Source organism: Varanus komodoensis, unplaced genomic scaffold, assembly GCF_004798865.1.
Source record: "Varanus komodoensis strain SLA01 unplaced genomic scaffold, ASM479886v1 scaffold22, whole genome shotgun sequence".
In the NCBI taxonomy this organism is placed as follows: Eukaryota; Metazoa; Chordata; class Lepidosauria; order Squamata; family Varanidae; genus Varanus; species Varanus komodoensis.
This window is the reverse complement of record NW_025335606.1, coordinates 10,639,060-10,657,986: the sequence shown is the minus strand read 5'-3', so window position 1 is coordinate 10,657,986 and position 18,927 is coordinate 10,639,060. Positions and strand designations below refer to the sequence as shown.

The 18,927-nt window shown below is 40.1% G+C and overlaps 1 protein-coding gene across 14 annotated transcripts in view; it reads left to right on the top strand.

The window, feature by feature from the left end:
- The window catches only part of TCF4 (transcription factor 4), a 400,625-nt gene that overhangs the window by 121,984 nt on the left and 259,714 nt on the right, over positions 1 to 18,927 (top strand). For all 14 annotated transcript variants that reach the window (XM_044431384.1, XM_044431382.1, XM_044431383.1 and 11 more), the window contains one exon: positions 4,615 to 4,711. In XM_044431384.1, coding sequence (XP_044287319.1) covers positions 4,615 to 4,711 — 97 coding nt within the window. The remainder of the gene's footprint in view (positions 1 to 4,614; positions 4,712 to 18,927) is intronic.

Sequence of the window (18,927 nt, the reverse complement as noted above, 5' to 3'; positions counted from 1 at the left end):
GTCTCTGGGTAGCTTACAAAAACATAACAACATAAACAATAAAACAGTAATATTAATGCTAGCATACTTACAGTAGTAAAATAATAACAATAAAACATAGTAAAGACTGCATAATAAAACCCCACAGCAGCCACAATTCAAATTAAGCCAAGGAGAGGTTTGCCTGGTGCAGAGTTTCTGTTCTTTTTGGTGCCACGTCAAAACCTTTTTATTTAAGTGTTATTTTAAAAATTAGTATTTTAATAGTTTTAATCATTTGCTCTTGATTTAATTTATTTTTATTGGCTGTATATTGTTTTATATTTGTATTAATTGTTTATTCATTTTTAATTTTAATATTTGTAAGCCATCCTGAGATGCCACACATAGAGGACGGCATATAAAAGTTTTAAATAAATGAAATAAATAAATAAGGGCATAGTAGTGCTAAATTTAATAAAAAGGATATTAAAAATCCTCTTAAAATTGCTTTTAACTATTAAAATGTTGCATTTTGTGCCCACCTCTACTCCTTTGGCACTACGCAAAAAGGTCTTCGCGTGGTGCCGAAGGAGTACAGGTGGACGCAGAAGGTGGACACAGAAGACCCACCGTACAGAAGGGCAAACCAGCTAGAACACTTGCCCAGGAGGGGAATTACGAAGCAGTGGTGGGGTATGAGTCTCAAAACACAAGCCTGCTCCCTTTATCTCACGTTTTTAAATCTCCTTATTTGGACCCGACATACATGCACACAGTGCAAAACTGGGGTGCAGAGCCTTGCTGCATTCATGACGACCCATTTCTTCTTCCAGTCACGGGGCGGTCCCATGCGACCCCCTTTGGGGAGCTGATTGCAAAGTCAGGGCGACACTGCTGAGAAGGCCTTCTCCTTGTGGCCACCCTCCTTGTTTCCTCAGGGGCAGTTCTCCTAGAAGGACTTCAGATGATCATCTTAGCATCCTGGTAGGCATATAGGGGAAGAGGTGATCCTTTAGATACGTAGCTTGGCCCCAAGCCATTCACACTTTGAATCAGACCCAGATTTCCACTGGTGACCAATTTGATAGAAGACCGATGATATATGTTCCTTCTTGCCAGTGTGTTTTCTTACCCACCTGCCCTCTCTATCTCAATTTAACCTTCAGAGGAATAGCTGTGTTTGCTCTGTAGCTCACTTTGATGGATAATAGGTTGCATTTAATTTTACAAATTATTGTTCATAGATTTTGCAACCATGAACTTGCATCAGGATGACCTGTTGTGCTGGTTTTGCCAAGGTTAAAGAGATGATAGCTGAACCTCCAAATTAAGGACATATTAAAGCACTGGAGATATCCTCTCTGATTTGACACAGTTCCTAACAGTGGTCTTCAAAGAACATTAGGATCTCTCAGCTTACCAGTTGCAAGCCATGGCCTCAGCTGTCATGTTTGACATTCAAGTGCATTATGTAGATGAGCTGAAACTGTCTCTCCTGCTCCTCATATTACAGGACTCTCGCATTCATTCCTATTGACAGCAAGCGATAAACTTGGGAAATGCATCCAATTAGTATCAGAGTTCCTAATTCTTGTGACAGTTGCTAGAGATTAGAACAACCTTACCTGCCCCCCACAAACCCTACCCTTCATCTGACTCGTTGTAGTTTGTTTATGCCCTTTTTTCCCCAGTGTGCACCAAGCAAGCCAAAATTCTGGAGTTCTTAAAACCTAAGGTCGCAGTATTATCTATAACTTGAGCTGCATTCTTTTGGGAAGTTTTGTCCCATGGTGAAGATTATGACTAACACTATTTTGTTAGATTGTTTTTGTAGTAGTACTGTCAGACCTGTTGATGTAAAGAGCTGCCTGCACTGAGGTCACTGGTCTGCCTGCTCAGCACGGTTTGTGCCGCAGGTCTCAAACCCAGTGCAGCAGAGAAACTTTTTATCTATCTATCTATCTATCTATCTATCTATCTATCTATCTATCTAGGAGACTTCCATGCTGCCCCATTTGCCGAAGCCTCGGGGCGGCTCACAACCATACATAAACTTCAAGATAGAATAATATAAATTAACAATATAAATTAGCAATATAAATTAAGTCGCCCTGGCCAAAGAATAAAATGAATAAATAGTAGTAACAATTAAAATAACATTTGAATAAAAAGGTCTTCACCTGGCACCGAAAAATAAATAACGGCGCCAGGCGGACCTCTCTGGGGAGTGCATTCCATAGATTGGGCGCCACCGCAGGGAAAGCCCTCCTCCTAGTACTCACTCTCCTAATTTCCTTCACGGAGGGTTCCCGGAGAAGAGCCTCTCTCGCAGATCTCAAGGGGCGGGCGGGCATATATGGATGTAAGCGCTCCTTCAGGTAACCAGGACCCAAGCCATAGGTCATCACCAACACCTTGAATTGGGCCCGGACTTCAATGGGAAGCCAGTGAAGCTGACAGAGGACTGGAGTCATGTGAACATAATGCCCAGTCCCCGTCAGCAGCTGCCATTGGAGGGGGAGGGAGGGGGAGGGAGCGAGCTCCAATCCAGCCCAGCCCCAGGCTACGTATCTCTGCTACATGAGATATCAACCTCAACTCTTGTAGCCTCATATATATAGATAATACCTCCTCACCCCGTTTTTCCATCTAATTTGAATGTCTGTTATTTTCAGCGGGGTAGGTAAATTTAAAATTCACCTTCTCCACATGTCCTGTAGGAGCATGTGCATCAGGAATGGACAGCAAATGGCCAATCGGCCATATGCAATTCCCAAGGTCCTTTGGTGGTTCCACTTCCCCTCTGCTGCTGCTGAAGAATTTGCTCCCCTTGCAATTTGTTGTTAAGCAAAATCTCCTTTTGGGTGTGACGATGGCAGTAATTTCATCTGCTAATTTGGCAGGTCTATCCTTGGAAGTTTCCCACGCCTTACTTTGACCATCCTCATTCTTTGGTTTATTGGTCACTCAGCCTTTCTCTCCCAGTAGAATCTGAAGGTGACTCACAGTGGTAGAACTTGTACATCCTAAGTGTAAAACTAATAAAGCCTGGTCAGGTTGTTCTCTCCTACCTGTTGGTGCAAATTCTCTGACTACTATTAGAAATGCTACCTGAACAAGGTTGCTGGAGAAAGATCTCGGCTCCTGCCTCCTGGGCTCACAGAAGCTCAAGTTTCCAAGATGGGCCTGGCCTATCTGCACCCATCACTCCATTCCCTTCAGTCTGCAAGGACACAAAGAGTTTTGGCCATAGGAGGGTGGTGGGAAACCTGAGCTGAACCCACTTGTCCATCTGTTGGGCTGTAACCTGCCGCCAAGGAGGAAGAGTATTGCTTTCACAGAAGATTTGTTCAGAAGAGAATGTAGGATATACAGTTGTAATAATTTTATTGCCGTTATTATATGCCAAGTTGAGTTTCCAAGTCCCTTTTCCTGATAGAATTATCTGCAAACTTGCGTTACCTTCCAGAGGCACCAGCACCAAAATCCATCCTGTTACACTTCACAGACACTGCTTCTTTTCAGCAGTTACTGCTGACAGATGGTGTCACTATTGCTGAAGGGCAGGCACATTCCAGGACTTAAGATTTCTTTGTCCACCTCATGTAAGTTCTCTTCTCAATTGCTCCTTAGTGGTTACAGCACTTGCTGTAGGTAAACGCTGTGAACCAGTAGGATCCAGCCATTTTTGATTAGTTTTAATGCTTACATGATGTGGACAGCCTGGAGAGTTTTGGTGCTGGTACCTGTGGAACAGTTGCAAAGTTTTCATTTGTGGCAAAGAAAATTTGCTGATGGTGCTGTAGGGAAAAGAGACTCTGAAACTCACAGTGGGCATATAATAATGGTTAAAAACTAGAGTAAACTTCTATGGTAATATAGGAAATGCAGTGTAGATTCAAACATGGTTTCTTCCTGCAGCAGCATGTGCCCTGCAAACGACAAATTTCCCCTCTAGCTGATCAGTGCAAAAGTGGAATGAATTGAAAATGAACTAGGCTTCCAGGCAATTAGTATTTCCAAACTAATAATGAAAAAGGGTTGAATCCAGTTGTGTGATTCTTCTGACAAAACTGCTTCCCTCAACAGAAACGGGAATCTGAGGAGACTCCCCTTTGCCCCATACATGCCTAGAATCTATTCTGGAGTAATGAAAAACCCTCCAGAGCAGAGTCCCTGATGGTGGAGAAGGCTGGAAGGGGGAGGAAAGAGGGAGAAAGCTCTTGCGCACTTCTGCCAGCCTGATGTTGGAGTTAATTTAGAGTTGGCAGAATTTCAGTACAGAGAGTGTTGCCGGCAACAGTATTCCCTGACAATTCTTACTTATTTCCTTGAATAAAATTCATAATCCTTACTTTCAGCATCTCTCTGTCTCTCTCTCGCTTTCTAGTATAATTGCAACAAAGCACAATTTCATCTCTTTGACAGATTTGAAAATGATGATAACATTTTTACTGGCTAGTATCCCAGTTATTAGCACAGGTATGCGTACAAAATTTTAATATATTGCTGACAGAAAAAGTATCTGCAAATGTCATCAATTTAATTGGAAAATGCTTTTTTAGTCATAATATATTGGCGGGGGGAATGTCTCTAAGCAACCTGAATGTATATTTTATGCTTAAACTGTGTTTGTTTCTAACTCATCAACAGAACTATGGAGATGGAACTCCTTATGAACATATGACAAACAGGGACCTTGGATCACATGACAATCTATCTCCTCCTTTTGTGAATTCCAGATTGCAAAGTAAGAAGGCCTCATTTTGTTTTGTTTTGTTTTGTTTTCTGTTCTTTTTTAAGCTGAAAGAAAATTGACCTTCCAAAATGGTTAAGGTTTTAAAATGTCTTTTCCTCGTAATTTGTATTTGATGGTGGGTGTCACTAAATGTTTGCCTATTTTCAGGCACCGCGTTTTAAATTATCCCAAGCATTATATACAGTGTATAGAACTATGATGTCCATGTTAGACAACGTGAACACATGGAATTTCTTTATATATGTGACCTGCTAGCTTGATTTTTTTGACTACTTTCACACACATAACTTCAAGACATGAGGTGAAATTCCATTGTGTCTGTCAGCCAGAAGGCATCCGACGAGGGTAATTTCTTTTCTTCTCTCCCCTCCCCTCCTCTCCTTTCCATGTTTTGAGTTTTAGTCAAATAGTATTTTAATATCCTTGTTTCATTCTGTGTGTGTGTGTGTGTGTGTGTGTGTGTGTGTGTGTGTGTGAGAGAGAGAGAGAGAGAGAGAGAGAGAGAGAGAGAGAGAGAGAGAGAGTTTAAACTTTTACATTTTAATACAGTAAACTGCCTTGAAAAGGTTTTACACTGTTATAATATTTTAAATAAATGCAGGTCATGGAGCTTATGAATAATAAACTTTCAAGCAAAACTTTGGGACAGCAAATCACAAAGTGAGTGCTTGCAAATGTGTGTTTGTTTCAATGGACAAAATGATGGGGCGATTAGCTGTAAGTGATCTGGAATTGTTGTTTTCTTTGGATAACCGTGCGAATTTGCCCGCAGGGACTTGCAGTCTCTGGACTCTAAACTTCTACATTAAAGCTGACCGTGTCTGTAGCATGCCGCACTATTGGCAGGCTGTGGCATTTGCCAAGTACGCGCCCTCACAGTTGGACTGTGCTCGGTCACTATCATGCTAACTTGCAGGGATCTCCTTCTACAGCAGTAATTTTGGCTGTCAGGAGAAAGCCTTTAATTACTCGCAAATGCAGATAGCAACTTCTCTTTAATCGCGTTTGATAAATGAGATTGCTTAAGATAAATATATGATGTAAAAATATTAGTAATCCGTTTCCCTGGCCAAGATCACACCCTTTTTGCTCACACTTGTCCAGGAACTGAGATGCCTAGGCTTCAGACTGCTGAACCTGTGCCAAAGAAAGCACTGAGCTGTAGCTGCGATATATCATTCTGGGACCAATACATGCCCCTGAAATATTCCTTGTCTTTTGTGATTAGGAAATATTTGAGAGTTGTTTAACATGTGGGACAGCGTTGAAGCTTGCAGCCACATACTCACCACAGAGGTAGAGCAAGTTTGAAGGGGCTGGCTTGAGCCAACAAAAGCCACGAAACCCCGATCCTCCCTTTCTGAACTCATGCTATTAGGCTTGACTGCAGGCAGTGTAAATACAACCTTTACACGTATCCATGGTCTTCTGTGAAACCCACTGTGCTGAGTGATGCTTTCAGGTTTGACCTTTTTGCTGGAGTTTTTGCAACTTAAAAGTTTGTTTCTTTTGTCTCGTTTTATTTTGGCTTCTCTCAACAAAGAACAACTGTAGCCACGTGTGCCAAGAAAACTGTGTTTTCCTTTGTGCAATGAAGTATTTGCTTTTAGGGGTGGAGGCGGGGAGAGACTTTCACAAGCATATTTTAAAGCAAACATATTCTGGGTAGAATTGTTGGGGTGGAGGAAAACACATCCATGTATTGAAGCATTGTTGGGAACTTGATTCTGAAACCTAAACAAATGATGTCTCTTTCGTATTTTCTGAAAAGGATTCTTTGTTGTTGCTTGTCTGTGTTATTAGGATTGCTTAGCTTTAAAAGGGCAGTATTTTTTGTATCTGCATGTTCCAGATGTTTCTGTGTGTTCCAGTGTGTTTTAAGAATGGCAAAATCTGGTCTTTCTGTGTGCTTGAGTATGTATATGAGAGATGCTAACTATGTCCAACAATTGTGCTAATGCATCATAAGGCATTTCTACAGTTCACACCAGTGTTCTTTCTTCTGCAATCTGTAATATTCTGTTTCCTTATTTTAATGTCTTTTGTAATTAGAGCAGATTTCCCTTTAATTCCTTGTCCTTTTAGGCTAAACAGTTTGCCCTCTTTCTTGAACGTTCCTTTCCATGGATCTTTGGCTTCTCAGGGAGCCCTCATCCTAAGCTTTCCTCAACCTGGAGCTGCTTCCAGGTGTGTTGAACTGCCAGCAGTTAAAGGAGCTGTGTTTCGATACAAGTGAGGGGCACTCTGTTGGGGAAGCTGTGGTAGCAGCCTGCAGAAGGTGTGTGAAAGAGGTAAAGTAAGAGACTATCTCACAAGAGATTTGTCAGTGCCTCCTGTGCCTCTGAAATAGAAAAGTAAACACATTTTTCCGTGAGAAATGCCCTTCTTTATACAGGCTTGTCTGAGTAGAGCAAAGTCTGCCTCATCTTGCCGGAATATCAGCTGGTTCATTACAGAAAACAATCTTGAAAGGTCCTCTGTTGGAGGGAGGCTGCAAGATTAAATGTGGGAGTCAAGGCCAACTTTTCCTCTGTAGCAAGGAACGCCGGTCTATCTGTACACCTGGCAATGAAAGCACCATCCTGTCAGATAAGCTGTCTGGTCCGGAACAGGGTCTTTTCATGTTTATGGAAAGTTACATTTCCCGCCTCAAACAGATTTTGAACGAAGTGTGACCGTGTTGCAAGCTAGACAGTTTACCTGCATGTAACAAAACTGCCTAGGAGATGAGGTCAGTGGGTGGGAAGGTGCAAAGCTCACTGCTGTCTTGTGGAAAGATGAATTTTCGACAGGCCAGCAAGAGAAGCCTTTGTTAAGGCAACACTCTTTTATATTCCTCAAGCACAATAACATAAAGGATCATTTTGTGTCTTCCATGAGTTGAGTAAGTTTTATTATAATATTTAAAAGAAGGTGGATGAAGATGGAAAGGTTAGTAATGAAGAAAATGGGCCTCAGCTCAAATATTTTTGCATGTGTTTTTAAAGACTTGTTTTATATTTGTTTTTCACTTCCTTATGTGCTAATCGCAACTCAGAAAATACTGCTTGTATATATCGAATTTTCTGAATGGCATTTCTCATACTCTAGGTTTGAAGAGATTTCTTGACAGGTCCCTACCTGCCCAACTTTGAGAATACTGATGCACCTGGTGCTGTAGTCCAGGTTAGCGATTCTCTCATACATGTGTTGCGCTTAGAACTGAAATAAAAATTGGTCAAGAATGTTTCCCAGCAACATTTTATCTTTTTTCACGACTGTCCCAGTTGTCAACCTTTGAGCTGCTGTCATCTCATACTTGGGTTCAGATCTCAGCAAACCACCTAGAGACATAATGGTGAACCACCTTCCTAATCTATCTCAGAGAGTTGTTGATATTCATATATGGCGTTTTAATATGTGAAGCAGCTCAGTTGTTAATTAGAAGAGAAAGGTATTTGTAAGCAACCTTCTTTGCACTTAAGACAGGGGTGTACAGCCTATGTCCCCAGGGCCTTTTCTGCAACCCCAAAGGATGCTCTGGTGCCACTAATTTCCCACTGCTTGTATTTTCCATGTGCACATTTTATACTGCTTTGACTAGCAAGCATGTTCTATCACTTCAGCCCAGTTCAGACTTGCTAATCTTGGCCCAATTAATGGTAGTTTGTCATCTGGTTTGTTCTGTAGCACTGAAACTAGTTCTAGCATCAATAGACACAGTGATTTAACAAACCATGGCATTTTTGCAAGGTCAGGAGGCCCAAGAGAAGGATGAAGGGGAAGAAGTAATGGCTCAAAGTCGGTTCTCAGATGGGTTATCTCTGGCATCAGGAGGTCAAGAAATTCCCCTTTCCCACAAATGCTGCAATCGGGTGGTGAGGAAAAAGCTTTTTTCTTTTTAGATAAGGTGTATGGAGAGTGTGCACCTTATTTTAATACAAAATCATGTTCCTGTAACCTCAGGAAGTGCAATTTTGTATTAAAATAGGGCATGTATTTCCCACATGGCTCATTTAAAAAGGAAGTCTGGCCTTCTTCACTGCTGCACAGTGCTGAAGTCGGCTGCACGGAAGCCATAATTTGGGGGACAGAGCCAGAAGAAATCCGGGAGCTAGAAGTGACTGTCACTTACATGCTGCCATCCTGCTTTATCTAAAAAACCCCGAGAAAGCATGATTTTAACATTAAAACAAGGCAGAATAATGTGGACCGACCACTGTCTGGGCATCTCTGTTTCTTATGTGCAAACTTGTTGTTACGCCTGCTTCACTGTAGTGTGATCCATAGTTGGAAGTGTGTGTGAATGTGGTAACCATATGGGTGAGGCCGCTTCCTGGAGGAAAGATGCTGGCTGGCTGGAAAATACCTCGGCCTTATCTGTCCACATCTAGTTTTGATTGCAGTGTAGGCAAGATGCATCCCAGAGATGTGGAATGGCATCATGTGAAAAGAGGGTGTAAGTGAGAGAGGTCCTGGAAATGTGTGATTCAAGGCATGTGCATAGAGAAGGAGTGTGTGTGTAGCACAGAAAGAGGAGGAGGCTTAGTTTGCTGGTTTGTCTTATCTACACATGTTAAGTGGCTTACGAAATACAGCATCCCACAAAAAGCAAACTGGTCCAGCACAGTGGTGAAAGAGGTGAGCCATGTGGTCTGCATCCTTCCTCTGCCATGAGTTCATTAGTTAGCTAAGCAAGCCAGAATCAATTTCGGTTCTTCTGCCTATAGCACAGGGAGAATAATAATGACCCGACTTGCATAATTTTTGTAAGGATTCCAAAAAGATAATGTCGGAATCCAACTGTGTTCATCCACCAGTGGAATGGACACAGCTGGTAGAATGGCTCCCCACCTCCCCTGAAGGCTCCTGCTCGCTCTCCACATTTGCTGCAAAGGGTTCCTGGACTCTTCAGATCAGCTTTCAGGGGACAAATTGTGAGGGGGGGAAAGAGGGAATGGAAGGGCGGGGAGTCCCTTTGGACAAGTGGAAGTCTGTTCATGAGACTGACATTGAATGAAGCCCAGTGATTATGAAATGCTTATTTATGAACGCTACATAAATATGATTATTGCCTCCAAGTTTTAGAATCGAAGCATTAACAAATAGATAAAATGTCTCCCAATACCTACTGTTGTAATACTGCAATACATACATTGCACACCAATCTAAACATCTGCAGCAAAGTTACTAGCAATATCTGCCCTACCTTTGCAGCCGCATCTGAAGAGTTCCTGAACCTTACTGGAATAAACTTAAATAGCCCATTTGGATTTATCTGCTGTGAACCAAATGGAAAGGGATATTTTCTTCATAGTTCCCTTTCTGTTTTAGGCAAACAGCAACAACATTCCTTGATATGTATACTAAAATTACTCTGAGAGGGAATAGAGTAGGTCTTTTTGATTTCTGAATAGAGGGTTTAGAAGTTATTTTTTCCCCTTGAAACTTTGACCCTAATCCAGGTCTTCTTGCCTGTCCTGATCATGTATTGTGATCCTCAATCAGCCAAGATTTTCCTTGCCAACTCAGGAATAGTGTATATAGCTTCCTTGGACCAAACGGTGTGGAGGTCATAAGGTTTCAAGTTCTTTTGGACTGCTGTTGACAGGCATAAATTAAACACAGGTAGTTCGAACTGTATAGCACTGTTTCCAGATATGTCATATTTGCCTAATTAGGAAACATTTGGCTGCTCTCAATGCATCTCATGCAAATCAGTATTAGAAAGACTCAAGTACCAAAAGGTGCTGTATGTCTCCTGGTCCTACACAGTAATACCTTTGCAAGTAGGTTATGTTAGTGGTGTGCAAACTAGTGAATGGAGGGGGTGGAAGTGAGCTTAATTAAGCAAAGCCATTGCTGGAAATACTCAGATGATCTATGCATAACTGTTGAAAAAGTGTGGCAATGTCGCAAATACTTTTAGGTCTTAATTCTAGCTTTGAAAGTTTTCAAAGTGTCTAAAAAACCAAGCCAGAAATATTTAAATCAGTCCTAACTGCAAGCCTGCAAAAATTATCCATGAGGGATGAGGGAAGCTACATTTATTATAGCCAAGAAAGAAAAGATTGCCCTTCCAAGCGCTTGATGCTTTCTGCTGAAGCATAGCTCTCAGGTTAACCCACCAGTCAACTCTACTCAATTTTAAAAAATAAATCAATGGTGCACCTTTGGGCCAGTGGGACTCTATGTGTTCTGGTACTATATAGGACACAGAATATATTGCTCTGAATGCATGTCAGTCCAGATTTGCTGCTCAATTTTCAGGTGACTTCTTTGTGAGCATCTCTTATCCTGTCTAGGTTATCTTGCTAGTACATTAAATCATTTACCAATATACAGTAACTTGTTTCTATACCCCCTGTAGCTTAATGGGACATTTCGCTGCTAGGATTAGATTGAGGTTTCAGGCGATCTTGAAGAAAGCTGCTGGCTTTATACATTGACCTTTTGAATCTCATCTGGGTTAGTGGTTGATATTTTGATTTGGTTACTGTGGTCATATTGTGACAGCTGCTGGTTCATTATAATTCAGTTCTTTTGCTCAGTCTGCCTAGCAGGAATATTTAGGTTTGGGATGCTTCAAAGGGTTTCTAGCCATCCTGAATTTAACCTGGTACCATGTAAAGGTGAAACATTGCAGATGCTCTCTTTTCACTATATTCTTCTAAATGGGGTGGGCCATGTTGTCTTGGCTGCATGGCAGAACTGAACATGAAAGAAAGAGGGAAAGTAACTTAAATAATAACAAAGCCACTACATGCAGTGTATTACATTACTACTGCTACTACTACATCACATTATTGTCTGTCTGTCTGTCTGTCTGTCTGTCTGTCTGTCTGTCTGTGTTTGTTTGTTCAATTATTATTTTCTCTATTTGCAAGGAGCTCAAGGCAGTTTACAAGGACATCCTCTCCATCTTATCAACACAACATCAACCTTATGAAGTACCTTAGGCAGGAAGCCTATGACTGGGTCGAAGTCCCCCAGCAAACTTCATGGCTGCATTCAGGTCCCCAGACCTTCTGAGTACCTGTCCAACACTTTAACTACTACACCGCACTGGTTCTCTATGTCAGAATAAATGGTAGTCTGGTTTCAGGATTACAAGTTTAGTTGAATAATATGAACTAAGTGAACAAAGAAAAAAAGTAAAGAGTCGGATAATTTGCCCATTGGTCCAAGTGTTTGGATTCTGAACCTTTCTACCCTAAAATGTGTCCTTGGTTCAAAATTACAAAATCTTGGATTGGAGCCTACCTCAGGGTTATATACTTTTTCTTTTCGGTTTCCTCACCAATCATGCAATTATTTATTCATTCCATTTCTCTACTGCTCATAGCTAAAGCTCTATGGACAGTTTATAACACAGCATAACAACAATAAAATACCATAGATAAAAACATTAACAAGAATTAAAAATGAATTTAAGATAGCATAAAAACATTAAAAAATAAGAAGATAATAATCAGACATTAAAAGGAGATCTTTCCTTTTAGCCTAACTAAGAGCATGAGAACCTAAGAGCTCTGTTTGATCATACCAACATTCTGTTCCAAGAGAAAGTTGGATCCATATGAGAAGCCCAAAAACAGGAATATGCTTGAAAGTAACCCAAAATACTGAATACCAGTGGTAGAAAACTGTTTTCTGCTTGTGCTGTGCTCTTTTCTGTGTGAATTTCATTCCAGGCCCTTTAAAGTTAGGTTAACTGATGTGTGAATTCACTTTTCACCTGTCTCTTCAAGATTTTACACAGAACATCATTCATATCTGGTTGGAGCAATCTACTTTTTCAGCATTGAAGGCTATAATCCAGCACGGAGATGCACATGTACTATTGCTGAACCAGAGATTTTCTTTCTTCTTCTTTCAATTCTTTCATTGTCCCTCATGTGTAAACATTTCCAATTTGTTTATCTTTTCTGCATGCTTCCTCAAGATATAGTTACAAGAATTTTGCAAAGTAACCAAGTTACGGTCGACTAATTGATTTGTACAATAAAGTCAATACAAAGTGTTGACCGGTGATGTTGATACAGAAATGGCATCACTCAAGAAATATCTCACTCTATGGCCTTGAATTACATGAGAACTATAAAAAGTGTTGTGAAATTTTGTTGTTTGTTTCTTACCTTCTTGTGGGCTAGCATACCTGTTCTCATAGGTTCAAGAATATCCTTGAAAATCATAAGACCACAGATAAGTCTTTTTAAAATTCAAGAGGAATATTCAAGAGTGGTACTCCCGTTGCTATGTCCCAGCTCCTGCCTGCAGTTCGAAAGCATGCAAATGCAAGTGGATAAAGAGGTACCACTTCGGTGGGCAGGTAACAGCGTTCTGTGCACTTTGGTGTTCAGTCATGCTGGCCACATGACCACGGAGACTGTCTGTGGACAAACGCTGGCTCCCTCGGCCAGGAAACAGAGATGAGCACCACCCCCTAGAGTCAGGTATGACTGGACTTAATGTCAAGGGGAAACCTTTACCTTTACCTATAGATACTAACTTCAAACAACAGATACAAAAACAATTACAATGTTTTTGCATATAGATGATAGAGGAGGAATTCCTGCCTGTTTAAATCTCAGTTGTATAATTGGTGCAGTTGCACTTTCTCACAGTGATGAAGCAGGTATCAAAATTGCTCTGCTGGGACTAAATGACCTTGGTAGTACCGCTAGTGGAAGTGTAGGGAAGGGCATGGGAGAAGAGTAGGAACAGATCCAGTTGAGGCTCTGATGACATAGTGTTTGGGAGGCCAGCCTTGTTCAGAGTGGTGGAGCCCAAGGTTCCGGAAAAGGAGTGTTCTCAGAAATAGTTTCGAATTGGATTCAACAAATCACTCTGTTCATGCACAGAGACTCATTTTCTGGACGCTGTAGTTTATAGCTGTATATTGGGAATAAAGAGCTCTTAAGCAAAAGGACCATCTGTTGTTGGAAAAGAATTAAGGGGAACGTAGCGCCTGACACCAGGCCTCTTTCAACAAAAGGTCGACTCAGTCAACATGTACCTGGACAAACATTAGGACTCTCCAGCGGTGTGCCCATGGGCAGCCCTTGCTGGGGGACATGAGAGAAAAGGTGCTATTGAAGAGTCATACCCTGCATGTGGTTTTCCAGCTGGTTGGCGGCTTTATGAACAGGATGTTAGACTAGATGGGCTGAAGCAGTATGGCTATTAGGTTCAACTTCCTGGTTTCCACCAACGCAACTTAATTTGTGCTGACAGAATGACACGGTTGGATACTGCCCATAGCATTCCATTCTGCGTCAGTTTTACTGTATTGCTTACCTTATTCATTTTATTAGGTTGTAATTTGTAATGTCTGCCTTGGTGTGGTATGGGGACTGGTTTTCTTCACATCCTACCTTCTTTTCTTTTGCAAAGAACCATCACAGTTATATAAAAGGAACTTGCAAACACTGATAATTAATGACTACGTAGCAGACAAGCTCCTGGAATCACTTAGTGGCATATAGGTTTGCAGTGAATTTTAAATGCCCACATATTTGAACATTTAAAATGGTTCAATAGTTGTATTTCCAGCTGTATTCCCTACAAGAAAAGTACTGAGTATTATGTGTGAAACATCTTCAGATGAAGGTAAGATGAACTTCAGCATGTCCCGTGAACCTTAAAATGCAATGTTTTGCAAGTTTAACTGACAGAGGACTTTTCTCTGTCTAAACACGCATAGAATTTCACCCCGAGTAACCGAATTTAAGCCCCCACTCTGGGGCTATATTTGAACAAGCAACAGATTTCTACACAGTTACTTTGCAGACTTGTTCCTGTTAAGGTTCACAGTAAAGGAAAAGGCAAGGTGAAAAGGACTGAGCAATGGCTCCAGAAAAAAAAAATGCATTAAGAACTTACCCACATACTTCTCAAGTCCAGTTAGTGAAAAATCAGGATAATGGTTTGGACTATGAATTTTTGAAAGTTGAGGCATTGGGTAAAACTGGTAGAGCCCATTTTCTTCTCTTTCTCTCAAATTAAATTCAAACCAAGACAGTGTTAGAATGGTAATTGCAGTAAAAATTGCAGAAGCACATTTTTGTAATTCTGGTGGCCCAATTGCGAGGCTTAGCTCACCAAACTATTCTGGTCCTCTTTGGCTTTGAACAGATACTTTTTTTGGTGTGCTGACACTTGATTTTCATGTGCCTCTTCATGTTTATTTTTCTGCATTCCAAATTCACATAAAATCCATCCAGAAAAGGAAATAGCTTTCAGAATAGCATTTATATGGCAGTTTAATGGTTAATGAGCTTCCAGCCCTTATCAAGATGAACTTAGTTTAGCTTTCAAATAAGAATTTACTGCTGTTCTCTCAGCTGAGCTGATATTAGTTGCTGAGGGAATTTGAGCTCACACCTGTTCTTGCATTAAAAGGCGTCTATAAGTGACTTCTTTAAAATATTCATAGAGGAGGGAAAATCCAATTTCTAGAAAATCTTAGCCAACCAGGAAATCATTCACAGGCTTGCCTTTTGAGGGGGGAAAAGAGATGTTTGGCTTATAAATTGGTTTCCAATATTAATACTTTCCAGAGGCATTTTGGTCATATCATTAGTAGTCCTATTATTTAAAGGGGGGTACTTTTTTCAAGAGGAGATAATGAGGACTTTGGATATGGCATAAAACGGCATGATAGTTGGAAGCCGTTTCACAAGCAGGTTAATTTGCGAAACAGAACTAACGTGCTAAATGACAAGGTCAGCTATGTAGCGCTGCCGTAGTCATGGTTGCCTGGGCAGTAAGATACTCTGCACGTGTACACACACTTATGCACACACACTAGCACGCAGTGTTGCTCTTTGCTCTGATTTAAGGCACAGGATGTGTGAAAATAGTGTGGAGTTCACTAGATCATTAATAATCAACCGGAGTGGGGGGAAAATATCCATGAAAGTGTTTGCTGTCTAAGATATGCGTATTTTACTCTGATACTCTGTGTGAGTGCCAAGAAAAACTTTGTATCATGGAAAAGGGATAATACAGGGTTTAGCTAGGTCTGATAAAGAGGGAGAGATTCTTGTGCCTCCCCTGCCCCTCTACACACTTCTGGTTTTGCAACCAGAAACAGGACATTGTGGCTCTGATCCATGTGTGTGCATGTGGCTTTTCTGGGTATACCCTGAGTAATTCTTTAAGTCCAAATTACACTGCTCTTCCTTCCCAGCTAGTGTGTAAGCAACAGCCAGGTTTTAGGAGTGGAATAGTGTTTGAGTGTTTATTTTATTTTATTTTATTTTATTTTATTTATTAAAACATTTTTATGCCGCCCCATTCGCCGAAGCCTCGGGGCTTACAAACAATATGTGTTCATATATGAAACTTGGATGCCAGCCCACTGATCAGCACAATCATTTTATTTCATCTGGGTTCTCCCTAAATGCACTACATTTGTACTTCTTAACTTTCAGAGTTTGTTTATCTTACTTGAAAATAGGCAGCGACAACAAGTGATGCTTTGTTGTTCCAGCTGATCTAGGAAAGAATGAGGTAACGGTGCCTCCAGATCAAAGTGCCAGTGGGTGAAATGGGTGGGAGCCAGCATGGAGAAGACCCACAGTCAGGGGGAGAGCCATAATCATTGGTCATGGCAGATTTCACCAGAAGCAGATTTTCCAATAGGAATGGGCATTTACCCGGGAAATGAAATTTTCCCTGGCCATGGAGTGACTTCATCCTGGCCTTCATGAGGGAGATACAAGATTGGATGCAACCTTGAAAGGGTGATCCTGTCTTAGATTTGTCCCAAATCATAGTCTAATTCTTTGGCCTAGTGATGATAAATATTAGCATTTACATACTGCCATTTTGCTTGAAAAAGCAAAGGAATCATCAAGGCAATAAGAGTAAAATCATAGAACAAAATAAAAACCAGGAACATTAAAAACAGTAAAACATTAGGTATGTAAAAGGTTAAACTAAAATTAAATTTAAGGAATAGCAAGACATTACGGATCAGTTTAAAGTTCTTTAGGAAGTGCATTCCAGAGTTTGGGAGCAACAAGATAAAACTTTTTCATGCTTGCCTGATCAACAGGCCTCAGTGGGCAATACAGGGCCTCTCTTGCAGATCTTACTAGCCATGCAGGTTCGTAACAGGACAAGCAGCCGCTTAGCTCAATCCAAAGCTACTTTGGGTTTTAATATTTAAACCAACACTTTGAATAGGGACCAGAAAGCAATTGGTAAGCCATTGAAGCATTTTTAAGACAGTTGCAATATTGTCCTGATAGTACCCGTTAGCAGCTTAACTGTTGCATTTTGCACTAACTGAAACTCTTGCCAACTCTTCAAGGGTGGTCTCACATAGAGCATATTGCAGTAGTGTAAGCTAGAGATGTTGGAGAAAACCACAATGGACTCAAATAAGTTTGAGTTTCTAAGAATCTGACCTGAGGATTTCACAGACAAACAACTTTTTGGTCCATTTTTGAACCTTCTGTAATTTTATAGATTTTCAGTCATGGAAAAATACATAAAATAAAATAATATTCCGTAGCATGAATGCATACATTTTGGGTTGTGGGAGGTGGTTGCAAAAATGCATACCAGCTCCTCTGCACAATAACCAGTTCTGTCAATGAATGGATGACAGAATGAACATCACATGTTCATCTGAAGAATGGAGATGCAACCGAGTTTAGAATGTCTCCGCATTCTTCGTTTAAATACGATATAACCAAGGTATATATCAAAATGCATGTGTTTTTATAAGGTGATCACATTTTATTTTATTTTTATTTCTTTCTTTAAAAGAAATATAGCATATATGTCCATAACCTGCAAATTCTCAAAGAAGACTAAAATCTTTCAGTGAGTTAGTACTTTGTTGAAGATTGCAAATAAAGATAATTATAGTTCTCTAAACCAACAAATTTTCCATTCACTTTGAATCAATTGTGAATCATCAACAATATTTTAATGCATTTCCTTTTGTTCTATATTAGTTAAACTGTATACAATAGAATTTCCATTTATCATTACATTCTTCAATCGGTCTTCCATTTACATATTTAGTTAATTTTGCCATCATTTACATACTCAGCCAACTTATTTTTCCAATCTTCAGTTGTTGGATGTTCTGTTTTCCATTTCGAAGCAATTGTAATTCTTGCTGCTGCGGTTGTCATGTATTTAAATAACTCTTACATGTTCTTTGAAAAAGTCTCAGGCAAAAGCATATTCAAAAGCATATTCTTAGGAGTCATAGGAAAGTTAATTTTAATGGGGTTTTTTTGTATTTCTTCATGTATCAGCTTCCAAAATCTTTTAATTTTTTCAGAAGTTCCCCACATACGGTATAAAGTCCCATCCACCCTGTTACATCTCCAACATTTTCCTTTATAATTCTTTTCCATTTTTTCTATATTTTTCAGTGGTAATGTACCACTGAAAAACATCTTACACCAATTTTCTCTTAGTGCTTGACTTGCTGTGAATTTAATGTCTTTCTTCCATAAAGCTTCCCATTGGCAGGATGACATTTCTTCTGCAAGGTTCTGTGTCCAAATTATCATACATTTCTTAACTTGCTGAGTTTCAGTGTCAAATTGGAGTAATTGTTTGGACAATCTTCATAACAAATGATCCTTTCGTTCCATAATCAGCTTTTCAAATTCTGTCAGGTCTTTTCGTGGATCATACTCTGATTGGATTTTCTTTTTCAATCTTGAAACCAGTTGGTGATAAACAAGGCATTCTGTGTTTTTCCTTCATCTCTTAGTGTTTCCCAAGGCTTAACTAAACCTTGTTGATCAGTCATAGTGCCATAGGTTATAAGATCATTGTTCTCCTTAAATACATTCCATATGCTACAACCAGGGACATCAAAGGAGAAATTGGAGAGCTAATTCTTCTTATAGAATACCAATTTTTTATTAAGCCATCTCTTAGCTCTTGATTATTGTTTGATGTCAAGGCCTTTTTAAGTGACTCTTTGGTCCATAAATAATTGTGTGTTCCTTCTACAAGATCTCGTATTTCTAGTTTCACCAATCTATTGGCTAACATTTATAATCCAGTCTGAACTTCAAACCAAGCTGGCTACATAATGATATAACTTTAAGTTAGGTGCTGTGAGACCTCCTCTCTCTTTAGCTTGTAGAATTTAAAATCTAATACTAGCCTTTTTACTGTTGCAAAGAAAAGAGTTCAATTTTTGCCACTATGGAAAGTTTTTCCCAGTACAAAATTTGGTATCA